The sequence below is a fragment of the Lissotriton vulgaris genome, chromosome 7 (genome assembly GCF_964263255.1).
Source record: "Lissotriton vulgaris chromosome 7, aLisVul1.2, whole genome shotgun sequence".
In the NCBI taxonomy this organism is placed as follows: domain Eukaryota; kingdom Metazoa; phylum Chordata; class Amphibia; order Caudata; family Salamandridae; genus Lissotriton; species Lissotriton vulgaris.
In genome coordinates, this window is record NC_141695.1 from 1,250,004,005 (window position 1) to 1,250,020,019 (window position 16,015).

The window sequence follows — 16,015 nt, forward strand, 5'->3', positions numbered from 1 at the left end:
TCTTGGTCCTGCAACAATAAGAACTGTTCAGTCCAAACTACCACGCCAGGTCCTCTCCAGACTGGCACACAAGCAACCCCAACCAGCTTAAAACTATTTAGGTATAATCTGCGAGGTATAATCTGAAACCTGCGGCACAGTGAGAAGGGGACCCAGGTCTGGGCATACCTTTCACACTTATTTATTTTATTTATATTTTTATTTTTATTTTTAAAGTTTTATATAGCGCTGACAAGATCTTTGCAGATATCAGAGCGCTTTACATAGAGGGGTACATGAGGGGGCGTAATCATACAAATAAATCAGTAGATCAACAGTACAAATAGGTTACATAGAGGGGTATATGAAGGGGCATAGTCAGATAGATAAATCAATAAATCAAACAGTACAAATAGGTTACATAAAGGGGTATATGAGGGATCATAGTCAGATAGATAAGTCAGTAAATCAAACAGTACAAATGGGTGACTGCAAGGCCAATCATGTGAGCAATGAGACAACTCATACAAGTAGGCAAAGGGGTCAAGCATGTAGTATAGATCGGTGTCGAGTGTTAACAGAGTTCTAGATACTGGTTCAAGTGTATTTAGCCATGAGGATAGCTTTTACTTCTTTTTTAAAGAGTGTAGTGGAAGAGATAAGCCTGGTTTCTGAAGGGAGTGAGTTCCAGATCCTGGGTGCCATTCCCGAGAAGGAGCGCTTATATGTTTTTTCCTTCCGGAATCTTCGCTATTGCACATAACAAGAACTCTGATAGAAGAATTGCCTGAATTGATCTCAGCCGCTGGTGATCGCTTAGGGCTGCATTCCAGACCATTGTCTTTCGATCACCATGCCACTATAGACAGCAAATGCAAATTAATCTTGGTTCTGCTCCAATAGGAACAGTCAAGTCTGGGCCTGGCATGGTACCTTGAACTGAACTGTTGCTTTTGGAGCACTACCAAGGCTCATTTGTATATGGCTGTTTTTTGTCTGAAGTGCTGAGGTGGGCAAAATACAATGGATTGGATTGCAGCCCAGAATAACTGCCAGTGGCTGAGATGCCATCCGTGGAAATCTAGCAGTACTGGTACACAGACATACTTTCTAAACAGAAGCAAATGTACCACATTAAAAGGACAATGAAGTGATACTGAGGAAATTCCATATAAAATTAAACACACATATTGAATCACTGGCTAAAAGAAAAACGAAAAATAATCTTTGCAAGAGTCTATGTGCCCTCAGCTCAACATGTGTTATTTCTTTGGAGCAAAAAGGTTATGCTCACTTAAACGGTAATTTAAAATGTTTGTTGGTACATTTTGAAATACTGACACTGGCTGAAACTGTTTCGATGGTTGCAGATGGTGGGCATCAGCACTCATTTTTGGGGACCAGGACTTATTTTTCATCATCAGATTTTGACCTACAGCAAGAGAGGGAAAGACAGAAAGAAATAGAAAGATGGGAAACCACTGACGAAGGAAGAGTTTAGAGATTTAGAAAACCTGCAAACGTAAGATAGAGAAAGGACAGGAACTTCGGGGTAGTCAGTGGTGGCTGGTGTTTGAAGGCAGTGGGGGGGAATGAAATAAAAAAAGTAAAATATACACTTCCCTGTCTGCTGCTGCCGCCCGCCGTCGCCTCTCAGTCCTCTTCCCCACTTCCAGGGCAGGAAGCAGGATGCACCCAACTCCCAGCCTCTCGATAGCCCGTCACAACGCTGCCATGCAGCGTTGTGATTGGTCTGAGCGCCATGGATCGGCGCTCTGCCAGAGAATGGGAGGCTAGGCATGTTCTACATGCAGGCTGTAATGCAGCCTGCATGGAGAACATTCATGCGCGCTTTACGGAGTGCAAACCAGTCCTCCCCTCCCCTGTTTGTCAGCAGAGCAGCCCCGCCCCGTCCCTGCCGCAAAGCTGCTGCAACAAGGAAAAAATAAAATGATAATAACTTAGAGTAATTATCATTTTATTTTTCCGTTAGTAACACTGTTTAAAAGCAGTGGGGTGATGCTCCTCCGCCATAGCGGAGGAGCCGCCACTTCTAAGTGGATGAAAGAGGCATGAGGTGAAATCAAGGCCAGGCCGCCTTGATGTTCATTAACCTTAGCATCTAGACAGGCCCCTAAAAACGTTAGTTCCCTGCACCTATCCTTTTGCTTTAAAAAAAATTAAGCTCGAGTTAGGTATGTTCTGCAATAGTGATTAGAACTGAAACGAAGACTCTTGTAAAAAGTCCTACACGGAGCACGTTTTCCCGGTGTCCTGAAGGCTTAGAAATTAATCATTTTGCAGCGTGCTCTTAACAAGTAGGCAATATAAGGTAACGCGCTGCGTTTTCTTTCGCTAGTAATCCATGACGCAGTCATAATTGAACGTTGAAAAATTAACACCACCGTTTCAGCTAAAGCCGTTCGAGCATAGGTGCTTTTCTCCTCACCAGCAGAAAATGAGTCTGGTACCTCCAGGAAGTTATGACTTGAGGCGGCTGAAGTTCCAGGAAAAATAAATGAAATTCTGCAGATCAGTAAAATGTCAAATTGCGCGTAAAACCCAAGAAATCTGCGGGACTGGAGGTAGTGGCAAAATAATGAAACACGCTACATACAACAAACTGCATTCAGTGTTTTTATTGCTTTTTGAGGGGTGACTATTTCGAAAGCAAGCTATTTGAAACAAGGGCAGCTTGTTCTCCGCTAGCATCCAGGATCCCCCAATGAGAGATGTAGGCACAGATTTCCAAACATGTATGCAGGGCAGCACTATGTGAAACTATGCAGTGCTGCACGGCATAAAAGGTTAGCAACACTGTACCGCCATTTTGAGTAAGAGTCGCACACCACCAATGTCGTCGGATGACTCAGTGTTTAGAGAAAGGAAACTCCAACACAGAGTCCGGACCATTTAGAACATCACCGCAAGACTCATACTCAACCTCACATGCCACACCCACATCACACCTCACCTCAGAAAGCATCTCAGGCTCCCTGTTCACAAGAGCAGCCAATCCAGACTTCTCATGCACACATACAAAGCCCTACACAAAACAGGATCAGAATACCTGAACTACTGCATACCCTTTCACCAACCCACCAGGCACCTATGCTCTGCCCCACTTTCACTCGCACACGCTCACCGCATCCACAAAAGTGAAACTGGAGGTGGCTCATTCGCCTATATCACACTCAAGACATAGAACGACCTCCCTCAACACATCAGAGCCTCCTCCGGACTGCTTGAGTTCCGCAAGAAGCTGAAGACCTGGCTCTTCGTATAAGCACTTTGTGGAGCACACTCCTACACACCTTCCTGAGCGCCTGGATACCCTCTTGGGTGCGCTACACAAATCATTATAAAATATAAGAGTTTTGCAGTATAGTAAGCATTGCTCTGCAGCAGGTTTTTTAAGCTTTTGACTTCTGTGGACCCCCAGTTAATCACTACCGGAAGCCGAGGATGCCATATTAACAAGCTCCTCAAAACAATATGCATAAACTCGGAAAAAAGTACACATCGAACATATACACCAATTAGGAAATATTTTAATCACTTAATAAAAAAATGATGTTCACTTTTTCAGGTAGGTGGACCTTTTGAAAATTCGATGTTATATCTAAAAGGCGAAGCAATATGCTAGACTCCACCAAATCATTTTGTCTTTTTTGCTCTTAATGCAAGGTTTTTTTGTCTATGCATACCAGTTCTTCAGTTAGGTCTTCAATTGTTCATAGTAGACTCTGTTTGCTGTTTTTAAGCTCTTCTCACAAATAAAGCTAAGGATGCCAACCTAATTTTAACCTCCAATTTTCAATTCCTTCACATTTACTGAGCATTTAGCATTATTCAATTTGCCATTTTGCTTTTTTATGTGTATATTATACATTATTAATCTGCTAATATCATTTCATTTTCTAAACAGTGGTAGAGCCCCTGATTAGGCCTAGTGGACTTCAAGGGGTCCATAGACCACATATTAAGAATGTCTGATCTGCCGCGCAGCCATGAGCCAGTGCTTCCTTGCATGAGATTTGTGCTCGAGAGACACCCTCCAGTACGAATGTGACACCCTCCAGTACAAATGTGACACCATCCAGTACAAATGTGACACTCTCCAGTACAAATGTCGGAGTGAGAGCAATGCAACACGTTAACAGCGCAAATTATCTTATTTTCAGAAAAATTTAATTTTACGCACACAGCAGGACTCAGGGTAGAAGAGGGTGCTCTTGTGGCTTTTCCCTGGTTTCTGTGCCTCGTGCTGACCGGAGGCTTATGGGAGCACAATCCCATACCTCGGTCAACTCTTTTCTCAGCAAGATAGATCAATGAGTTAATGCTTGCTGCTGACATCCACAGTGATCTGAGTGGTACATGTTCAGATCTCAGCAAGTAAGACTCAGCCTTGCATACATTTAAAGATGGGAAATTTAGTACCTTTGAATTGGAAAACATTAGCATCTAGTAAATACAACTCTTGGAAAATATAGTAGTGCGCTATCGAATACTGTGTAAAGTTCAAGAACAGGTTATTGTTTTACAGTTGCCTTCTTTACCTATTCTTTACCCATTCTTACATAATGAGAGTAGCACACTTTTGTACAAGATCATCTGTTCTTACACAGTAGGGAGGAAGCGTGCCTTCTGGCCTTATCAATGCTTCCTTTACTGTTTTGAAGTAAATGCCCGTGAGCCTGGTATGAGCAGAACTGTCCGTTCCCGGCCAGGCTTCTACTGCAGCAAAGCATTTCCCATTAGGATTGTGATGCAGAAGGGAGCTTTCTACCTTTATCATGGATGTATTTCTATCTTGTGATGCTGCAGGCCTGCTTTCTCTTGAATCGGAGATCAGCACTCAACCAGCCCTTTTCCCGACTTCTTCTAACGTCAATCTCTCTCTCTCGCTCCGTCTCTCTCAATCTCTCACTCTCTGACTCTTTAACTCTCTCTCTCTTTCTCTCGATCTCTGTCTCTTTCCCTGTCTCAATCTCTCTCCCTCTTTCCAACTCTCTCTGTCCCCCTCCTTACCTCTCACACTCTTTCTCTTTCTTCCTCTCCCTCTGGGGCTCTCCCTCTCTTTCTTAAATGTGTCTCTCTCCTCCTCCTCCTCTCTCTTTCTGTATATTTTCCTGTCACTGATTCTAGCTCTCCATCCATCCTCTCTCGCTTTTGCTGTCTTTTTTCTATTTTCGTCTGTCTCTTCCCCTTCTCTCTTTTTCCCTCGCTCCTTCAGTCTATCTTTTTCTCCCCTTTCTCCATTCCTTCCACCATATCTAGCTGACGGTGTGGCTCTTGTATATTGAGTCCGGGATAGCGTGGGACAGTAATAACAACAAAATATCAGGGGGCAAAATATCCATGTGTATAGATTTTCTGTCCCTAACGCCTCATTTGTGTACCTTGATGTACCTTGATGATATATATATATATATATATATATGATATATATATATATATATATATATATATATATATATATATATATACATACACACACATATACATACATACATACATATGTCTTCAAGGTATATAGATTTGGAGTTAAGAATAGTAAATTTATGCTTCCCTCTGTGCACTTACCTTTCAATCCTTTCAATATGGTCCCCCGAGATTTTGTCCATGATAGTAGTATGCAACAAAATCTTTGCACTCACTATTCAAAGAGTACCATCTTAGCTGAAGTATCTCTTTTTCTATATTCTTATGTTCTACCCCATGCACATGAAAGGACCAGGTGTGTTTTAGTGATACGACTAACTTCTGAATTACATAACTGATTACAGGGCTGTGCACAGGTGTCCCTTCTTTAACTACAATCTGATGCCTGCCGGCTTCCTGTACTAAGTGAGAACATATCAACCTCCTACCATCTGGAGTTAAACAGAACCCACATAGTACTGACTTACCTTTTGACGCCTTGCTATATGATAAAACTGAGTTGTTTCCTTAAATCCTACCTGCCTGTGATTGAATGCCCCAGGATTACTCCGCTTTCCTACTGCATGTTACACAAGCCAACACTACCCATCCCCATGGAGTACCAACCATTGCCCACGATAGGCCACCTATAACATGTAACGGTAAGCAGAGCAATCAGAGTGCCCACTGCATCCATCACCATGGCCAGTACCAATACCTGGGACTCTTGAGTGAAGAAACACCCACAATAGATGCAGGCCACTTTTTTGAGAGCCACACACGTGTGTAGAGCATGGCAAAGATCTGCAGAGGAGGAAGGGCCCAAGCAGAAATGGCGTACCTCAAATGTAGACTGCCAGATTGTCTATATGCATTGTATGAGTAGCCCCAGCCTGCCAGACATCAGCTTGGCTTGTGTGTTCGTTTGTGCTCCCTCACCTACTTAACCACATCCCACCATCACCTGCCAGCGGAGAGAGTGGTTGTCATGAGCAATGTCCCATTTCATTATTTTTAGAAGCCAATTTAAGAGCAATATTGGGCTACCAGAAGTCCAGGAAAATGTACTTTCTCTTAATCTTATTGTGTACCACCTTTAACTGGGATTTTCGATACATGGCAGTCCTACCTACACCCTTATGGGTGGCAGCAGTGTCCAATGTAGCTTGGGCTTTGGTTGGCCCTATCTTCTCATTTGTGTCTCAAAGAAGGATAAATGCTGCCTACTAGATCAGCATTTCTGTTCGTAGAAGGTGATTATCTGGCCAGTCCACAAAGATGTTTTTCAGGTGCACACTCAGCTGTTCGATGTTTACATTCAAGACCGGAACTGGACACAGGAACCGGACAGAGTCTTGCCAGTGGTACAACGCAGAGTAAGTCGGACTGGCCTCAGTAGGAGGAGCAGGGTCCTAGTCCAGGAGCTCCCAGAGGCAAGATTCAATTACCTGAAGGCTGAGCTGGTGTCACCTTGGGAAAGTTCACCAGGAGCCATGACAACCTTGCAGCCCAATCGAAATCTTTACACGAAGGAAGGCGAAGACTGAGAGCATTACAGTAATGCGAGAGTTTTGTAACGGCTTCGCCTCAAACCACTTGCTCAACCCTGATGGGGGAAGGGATTGTAGATAAATATTTTATGTGGGCAGGCGTTGGACTCCAATACCCTTTCTTCATAGTAATAACTTGGGGGCATATTAGCAAGAAGCTCGTTAAAATTATTGCTGTTTTAGCGGCAGGAAACTGCTGCTAAAACTGCGATAATTTTAACGAGCTTCTTTCTAATATGCCCTAGGGGCATATTATCAAGAAACGGCGTTAACATTATCGCCGCTTTAGCGACAGAAAACTGCAGCTAAAGCGGCGATAATGGGCTTGATAATACGCCCTTGTGAATTCCCATAGAAGCCCATGTTCTTGTGTTAACATGGGCTTCTATGGGAATTCTCTACGGCGTATTATCAAGCCCATTATCACCGCTTTAGCGGCACTTTTCTGTTACTAAAGCGGCGATAATGTTAACGCCATGCTTGATAATATGCCCAATAGTTTTTTTAGCATCAAACTTTGACCCGAAGAATAAAGAATAGAGAGAATTTTAAAAAAGAAAGATAAAACAGTGACGGGCAGAAAGCATGGATGAAAAAGAACGTGCAAGAGTGAGGTAAAGAGACGGAGTGGGTGGCGGTGGACGAAAGAGGCATGAGACAGTCTTGGCATATTGGCGACCAGAGCGTTCTGTAGCAGGGCCGTTCACCTTGTAAGAAAAACGTTGAACCCATGCAGCTATATTATATAATTTTTTCCAAATTAAAGAGGGTGCAAAGCGTTGGTGGCTCTGCACTGCCCGCTAGTGCTGACGTCGACAGCCCTGTGGTGAGCGGGAAGGCAGCGCCCGCCAGTCAGAGCAGCCCTTTCCGCCTGCGTCACTGACGCGGCTCTCGAAGGTTCCCGCCGCTTGCCGGCCCAGCGGCGCGCGCCAGTCCGAGGGAGGGAGCAGCCCTTTCCGCTGCATCACTGACGCGGCCCTCGAAGGTTGCCGCCGCCGCCTGCCGGCCCTGCGGCGCGCGCTGGAGGGAGGTTCCCGCGCTTGGGCATGTGCGGCACCGTCTCGCGCTCTCGTTGAGCAGGATGGATGTGTGGAGGGCAGATGTTTGTGTGTGAGTGATGCTCCCTGCTCCCGCTCAGACACTATTGATCTATATTAATAGATTTCAGGCCGGCTCCCCGGAGGAGAATCTCGCAGTGAAGGATGACAGGATTCGCCTCTCCAAGAAAATCAATAGCGACATACCTTTCAATTTATTTCTTTTCTTCCTCCCCTCGCCCCCTCCGTCGCGCGCTTTTGTTTGGTGACTTTGCCAACGATTTCCCAGGGAAGAAAGAAAATCAGTTTGAAGATTTGACAGGTGCCTGTCTGTGCGTTCTGCAGTGCGCCAATGGGGACCCCGGAAAAACCAACAGAGGGGACGGGGCAAGACGCGGAGGAGGTGGAGAAGGGGCACCCAGTGGGGGATTCACCCCCAAGGTACCGAAGAGGTCATATACCCAAAACAGGCTTAACATATCAAAGCCCGGATTGGTACACACGCAGTATGTCCTTCACCCTATCAGTGTCAGGATCGGCACACACCCAGTGTGTGGTCTTGACCATAAAAAAGCTGCAGAGCGAGGAATGTATTCAATGTGGGGTTCACATTCCCTACCAGTAGAAGGGGGCACTTACCCAGTGTGTGGGGACACACAAGGTCCACCCTGTGAGATATGAACATGCCCAGCTATAGAAGGTCGTACACTCTGCGTAGGGGTTTACTCCTGCTTTTCCTACACGCTGCACCCTCTGTCCTCCATGCTGCCATCTCCACCTTCTCTTCCCCCATGCTGCAGTCTCGTTCCATCTTCTCCTCGAAACTGCAGTTTCTTTCCCCCTCTCTCTCCATTCTTCAGTCTCTCTCCTTTCTTCCTTCTCTCTTCTATTCTGCAGTCTCTCTCCCTCCCCTCCCCCCCTATATCGCAGTCTCTCACTGGATTGTACTTTTGAATATCTTGAGAGAGAGGGTGTGGAGTTATACATAGAAAATCTATAAATATTTACCTTTCGATCTTTTGGCTCCCATTTTTTAGTCAACAATGTTAATATCCAGCAATATCTGGACTTGCTATTCCGGGGTCACACCTCAAGCCTTCCCTCCTTTTTTTTTTAAACATACTTTTATTGAAACACCGCAACAGTGTAAAAGCAGGATCACTTACAACACATAAGGCATATTGTTTTTGTTCTCATCTTATACATAATACCACGGCATACCTACTGGTTACAGATATTTGTCGTCAGTCTACCGTTGATCCGGCCTTACGGGTATTTTCAAATTCGTGATTAAGAACTTGACAGCGAGATCAGTAAACCAAGCATATTAATGTATGAATTAACTCTGTCTAACTAAACTGGTCCCAACCCCCTCCCTCCCCACCCCCCTTCCTGGTCTGCTATTCTTGAGTCATATGGCCATCCACTCAGGGCCGGATTGGGAACCAAATCCAGCCCTGGCAAAGTGCTCGGCCGCCCCATGCCCCTCCTGCCCCGGGGTTGGGGGTGCCGCAGAGCTCTTTACCAGGGCCGTTTTTTGGCCGATTTTGCACAAAAACGGCACCCAGGGGCCCCAAACCTGCCCCCCACCCGTGCAGCGCACCGGGGAATTGCCCGGTGCCCGCTAAGGCCAGTCCGGCCCTGCATCCACTAAATGAACACCGTGGTGCCATGTGTTTTCCCATGTCTGAGATCCTTGAGAAGTGGTCTGGGGTCCGTGCAGGTCTATCTATATTCCCATGAAAAAGGAAAGTATCTCATCATGTTAAAGTGCGTTGCGTAGGGGACGCCTTCCCTCCTTTATGTTGCAGTCTCCCTTTCTCTCTTCCATGTATTTTTTCAATTTCAAGGTTTGCTTTATGTGCAATACACATTTCCTCAGAAATCTGTAGTAAAACAAAAATGGCATGATATATATTAACAGGTTTAAAAATAAAATTCGGTAACAAATATTCACTCTTTTTGGTTCAAGTAAAAACTCTAGAGACACTTTAAGAGTGTACATCTTATTCCTTAAAAAAGTATCAAACTTAGTATTTTCTTCTGTTCAAAACGTACCGATTTACAAGCAGCGGTATAAAAGGGGGTGATGATGGACGGAGCATCTGAATCAATCAAACACTCACACCCAGTCAAAAGATCTGGGTTTAATCCATCACCGTTCTTTAGCCCACTCTGCCACCCCAGTTCAGACATGGCTATATGCAAATCAGTCTGACCCTGTGCCTCATGGGAACAGTCCAGCCCGAACTGCCAAGCCATGTCTTCCCTGGACCGGAAACAAGATTCTGAGGACCGGTTTCTGGCATTCCAGCCGTCTTCAGCCCGGCTTGCTTGAATCCAGTGGCAAAGTGTATTTTTTCAATTTCAAGGTTTGCTTTATGTGCAATACACATTTCCACAGAAATCTGTAGTAAAACAAAAATGGCATGATATATATTAACAGGTTTAAAAATAAAATTCGGTAACAAATATTCACTCTTTTTGGTTCAAGTAAAAACTCTAGAGTCACTTTAAGAGTGTACATCTTATTCCTTTAAAGAGTATCAGACTTAGTATTTTCTTCTGTTCAAAACGTACCGATTTACAAACAGCAGCACCTGACATAGGTCTTGCTTTGCCACACCACACGTGGTACATTGGCTAAATTCATAGGATTGTTGCCTGTTGGTTTACAAGTGTAATGGTAACCTTAGACCACACGTTTTAACATTCTCGAGACAAGCTTTACTTCTGGATTAACGGTAGCCCTTATATAAAATTGCATGGTTAAATGAGTGCATTTATTTGCTATGGGATCTATTTTATTTTTATTTTCCGATTGCCAACTGTAGAGATATAGTTCATTTTACATATTTTTTCACAATTTTTGGTCTTCCTCCAATTTCCGTCCTTTTCCTAGTGTTGTAGTCTGAGGGGCAAATTTACAAGCCCTTTGCAACCCTTTTATGCCACAGTTGCGTCACTTTTGTGATGCAGCGTCGTTGTAAACCAGGGGTTTCCAACCTTTTGTGTAGTCAGAGCTACTTCTGGCCAGTGAAAATCGTCGTGAGCTACTGAACCCGTAGCAACTCGCGCATTTTCCCGAGAGACCCCCCCACGCCCAGTTTCATTGACTTTAAGCCTAATTTCATCAGAGCCCATACTGTGCCTTTCTACCCTCTGTTTCACTCTTTTTTGTGCCCTTCTGCCCTGTTTCACTTGTTTTCCCCTTGTTTTTTGTGCCCTTCTGCCATGTTTCACTCGTTTTCTGTGCCCTTCTGCCCTCTGTTTCACTCGTTTTTGTGCCCTTCTGCCCTCTGTTTCACTTGTTTTCCCCTTGTTTTTTGTGCCCTTCTGCCCTCTGTTTCACTCGTTTTCCCCATGTTTTTTGTGCCCTTGTGCCCTCTGTGCCACTCGTTTTTGCTTCATTTTTTGTGCCCTCTGTGCCACTCGTTTTTGTGCCCTTCAGCCCTCTGTTTCACTCGTTTTCCCCTTGTTTTTTGTGCCCTTCTGCCCTCTGTTTCACTCGTTTTTGTGCCCTTCTGCCCTCTGTTTCACTCGTTTTTTGTGCCCTTCTGCCCTGTTTCACTTGTTTTCCCCTTATTTATTGTGCCCTTCTGCCCTGTTTCACTCGTTTTCTGTGCCCTTCTACCCTCTGTTTCACTCGTTTTTGTGCCCTTCTGCCCTCCGTTTCACTCGTTTTCCCCTTGTTTTTGTGCCCTTCTGCCCTCTGCTTCACTCATTTTCCCCTTGTTTTTTGTGCCCTTCTGCCCTCTGTTTCTCTCGTTTTTGTGCCCTTCTACCCTGTTTCACTCGTTTCCCCCTAGTTTTTTGTGCCCTTCTGCCCTGTTTCACTTGTTTTCCCCTTGTCTTTTGTGGCCTTCTGCCCTGTTTCACTCGTTTTCTGTGCCCTTCTACCCTGTTTCACTCGTTTTCCCCTTGTTTTTTGTGCCGTTCTGCCCTCTGTGCCACTCGTTTTTTGTGCCTTTCTGCCCTCTGTTTCACTCGTTTCCCCTTGTTTTTTGTGCCCTTCTGCCCTGTTTCACTCGTTTTCCCCTTGTTTTTTGTGCCCTTCTGCCCTCTGTTTCACTCGTTTTACCCATGTTTTTTGTGCCCTTGTGCCCTCTGTGCCACTTGTTTTTGCTTCGTTTTTGTGCCCTCTGTGCCACTCGTTTTTGTGCCCTTCTGCCCTCTGTTTCACTCGTTTTTGTGCCCTTCTGCCCTCTGTTTCACTCGTTTTTTGTGCCCTTCTGCCCTGTTTCACTTGTTTTCCCCTTATTTATTGTGCCCTTCTGCCCTGTTTCACTCGTTTTCTGTGCCCTTCTGCCCTCTGTTTCACTCGTTTTTGTGCCCTTCTGCCCTCCGTTTCACTCGTTTTCCCCTTGTTTTTTGTGCCCTTCTGCCCTCTGTTTCACTCATTTTCCCCTTGTTTTTTGTGCCCTTCTGCCCTCTGTTTCTCTCATTTTTGTGCCCTTCTACCCTGTTTCACTCGTTTCCCCCTAGTTTTTTGTGCCCTTCTGCCCTGTTTCACTTGTTTTCCCCTTGTTTTTTGTGCCCTTCTGCCGTCTGTTTCACTCGTTTTCCCCATGTTTTTTGTGCCCTTGTGCCCTCTGTGCCACTCGTTTTTGCTTCGTTTTTTGTGCCCTCTGTGCCACTCGTTTTTGTGCCCTTCTGCCCTCTGTTTCACTCGTTTTCCCCTTGTTTTTTGTGCCCTTCTGCCCTCTGTTTCACTCGTTTCCCCCTTGTTTTTTGTGCCCTTCTGCCCTCTGTTCCACGTGTTTTTTGTGCCTGTGCCTGGCGTGTCAATGTAGCACCGGGAATTTTTCAACATTATTCAACATCAGATGCATAAAAAAAAACAGAATCCAACGTCACTAAACTATCTATCTGCTCGTCAATTGAGCTTACCTGCGGTCAAAGCCAAGTCACGTCTCTGCTCCGTACTGCTCCGCGCTGGCACCCGACGATGATGTCACAGGAGTCAGACTCTCACAAGAGGAGTCTGCAGCTCCAGGACAGGAGCGTCATCCTCTTCGCCCGCCCCCACCCCCAGCTTAGCTCCAATCCGAGCGGCTGGTTTGGGTGAGGGCGGGCGAATGGAGCCAGAAAAGCTAATAGCCCATGAAGGCCTACACGAGCTACTCCCGGGGTCTCCGCGAGCTACCGGTAGCTCGCGATCGACCAGTTGGAGACCCCGGTTGTAAACAATGTGCCACGCTGCGACACATTTACAACGTGACGCATCTCCCTCGATGTCTCACGTTGAAAAGCCCTGCGTCACATTACACCTGCTTCCGGTATAATGTATGCAGGGTGGGCATTCCGAAGCAAGAATGCCTCGTAAAAGTGACGCAGTGAAATCTACAAGATTTCCCGGCATCACTTGTACAACGCCACTGCTTCAAAACCTTACGCCTGCTTGAAGCCGGCGTAAGTAGTGACGCAGCACAATAGGCATTCATAAGCATTGCTGGAGTTGCGTTGGGCTTGCATGATGCATCTGTCAATCCTTTTGCCACGGTGCGCCACATTGTAAATGTGACGCCTCTATGGTGGTGTAAGTTTTTTTTTTGTGTGACGCAATTGAACTGATGCATCCTGCTAAAATGCTGCGATGCCTCAGTTCTTGTAAATCTGCCCCTGAGTTTCTAACTTCAGTTATTCAATTTCACTCCATCGCCCCCTATTCCAATTTCTCTCCTCTTCCTCTACGTTCCAGATGATCTTGTCCCAGTATCAAGCCTCCTGCTCCTTAATACAGTTACCACCCATCGCAGCATCGGTTGGCTCTGTGTTACAGCCCTCTCCAGCCGGATGTTGTCTCTCAGTTTCTTCTACATCCTGACTCTCTTGCCTCTCTCTTCCAGGACAGTCACCCCATGGACCTTCTGCTCGGTGAGGGTGAGGAGGCATCTGCTGCCCTGGTGGGTCCAAGCGCGTTCAAGATCCCCTTCCTCATTCGTCAGAAGATCATCAGCAGCCTGGATGACCCCGGGGCCCACTGCGCAGACTGGCGCATGCTGGCACAGAGACTAAACTTGGACAGGTAAAAGGCATGGCCCCCTATGTCAGGGTGGGGATGGTTTATGGTTATCAGGCAGATAGTATGCAAGCTGGTGGCTAATATCCTGTTCCAGGGCTCCATCTGCAGTGAAATCTAGTCAAAATTCCTGCCCAGGAAGGATGTCATTGGAGGTCATGTGCCAAGTGACTTACTGTAGCTACTCTCTGAGCAGTGGTTCCCAGGATGCCTCCAGTGAGAGAGTAACATGTGGAGGCCAGTGTGCCCCTGAAGGTCTCCAATCCCTCTCTTAGCCGATGGGTTCTCGTGGAAATGTCTGAGTGGATAACTCAGTGAGAATGGCGTTACTACTGCAGACATCTCTGGAACCGGGATCTTTCCCCCCTTCTCATGGAAAGGGCCGAGTTCTCCTGACCATTGGAAAATTCAGCCCCCTGACCAGCCATTTTGGAGCACTCCCTGCACATTACCACAAAGGGTTGCACAGCATCAGTGTACTGGTGTGTAGGGGAAATCTGGAGGTAATTTGACAGGCTAGGGCCCCTGAGGGGCGTATAGGGCTGGAGTAGTTCCCTGTAGACAAGTCAGCCTCTTGATGCAGAAGATGTAGTGAGTAGAAGCAGCCATTTGAGATGACGTGATAGGCAAGTGGCTGGTCGACAAGTAGATCAGAGGCATGCCTGTCTGCACAATGAGCTTGACAAGCCTTAAAGCTGAGGAAACGCACATCTCCAACTTGTTTTTTTTCTCCATTTTTTGTAGTTTTAGTCTGACTGGTATACATATTTATGGCGAGACGCTAGTGCGTCTGCATGAACATTGGAACGATATAGAATTTTTTTTTGTGTGTGCACAATTCCATTTTCACCACCCTTTCAGCAGAATGGCCTCTTGTAGATTTCCCTGGAGACTGTCCCCTGTATAGTCAGTCTCGCAAGTTATGCCCTCATGCACAAAAGGCTTGCAGGATGAATGCCAGCACCGAGGTATGTCCACCCACTCTCAGTATGGTCAACGAGGCTGGTTCAGAGCATTAAGCTGTAGCACACATCAGGTATTGCTTGCTGTTCCTCCAAATCAAGGTATGTATTCTTGAAACAAGTCGTCCAGGCATAAGGAAACAAGCATTTACAATGCAATGGTTTCGCCTTTGGAAAAGTTAGAGCTATTGGCATTGCTCACACACAGAGCCCCACACACAAATACACACACACACACGCAGTCGGACACACACACGCAGAGCCAGACACACACACACAGAGCCAGACACACACACACACAGCCAGACACACACACACACAGCCAGACACACACACACACACCCATACACGTGTTACCATCCTTGTGGGGACTATGTGTGGATACCTGCCTTGTGGGGACTAACCTTTCCCAATGTTTTTGGAATACACTAATAACAGAAAAATGTTAAGAAAAAATTCATGATAAAGGATCCTGCTTCAAATTTGCAATTATATTGTTATTTAATCGTGCGCACAGCACCATCCTTGTGGGGACTTGAACACGTGCTACCATCCTTGTGGGGACCTAGTCCCTAACACTATTTGTAATTGAATACAGTCAAAGACACATGGCTAAATGTTTATTTTATCAATATACACAAATAACATTATATCCTATTCATATATGAATTGTTGCATTTATGCTAGGGGTATGCATTAAAGACATATTATGTTAATGTGTCAGAAAATATCATATCATGCTTAAATAAAGACAACCTGTATTTAACCTAGTTATTAGTGCTTACAATATTAGGAGATAAAGGAACTTACACATAAAGAAATTAACATATGGAACCAAGGAATATGGTCTAGTGGAACCCAGAGCTTGATATGGGGCTTTCATTTTTGCCCAAATAGATGTTCAAGTCCCCACAGAGATAGTAGGTGAAAATCATTGTGTTTAAGTCTCCATAGAAATAGTGTGTACATTCAAAGCTTAAATCCCATTATAAAGAGTGTGAAGCTAATGATGATCAGGTCCACACAGAGGTTGTGTGT

The 16,015-nt window shown here is 45.5% G+C and overlaps 1 protein-coding gene across 1 annotated transcript in view; it reads left to right on the forward strand.

Annotated features, from left to right (window-relative positions):
- UNC5A (unc-5 netrin receptor A) overlaps positions 1-16,015 on the forward strand; it is a 909,459-nt gene that overhangs the window by 832,830 nt on the left and 60,614 nt on the right. The window contains exon 15 of the mRNA XM_086931766.1: positions 13,843-14,021. Coding sequence (XP_086787892.1) covers positions 13,843-14,021 — 179 coding nt within the window. The remainder of the gene's footprint in view (positions 1-13,842; positions 14,022-16,015) is intronic.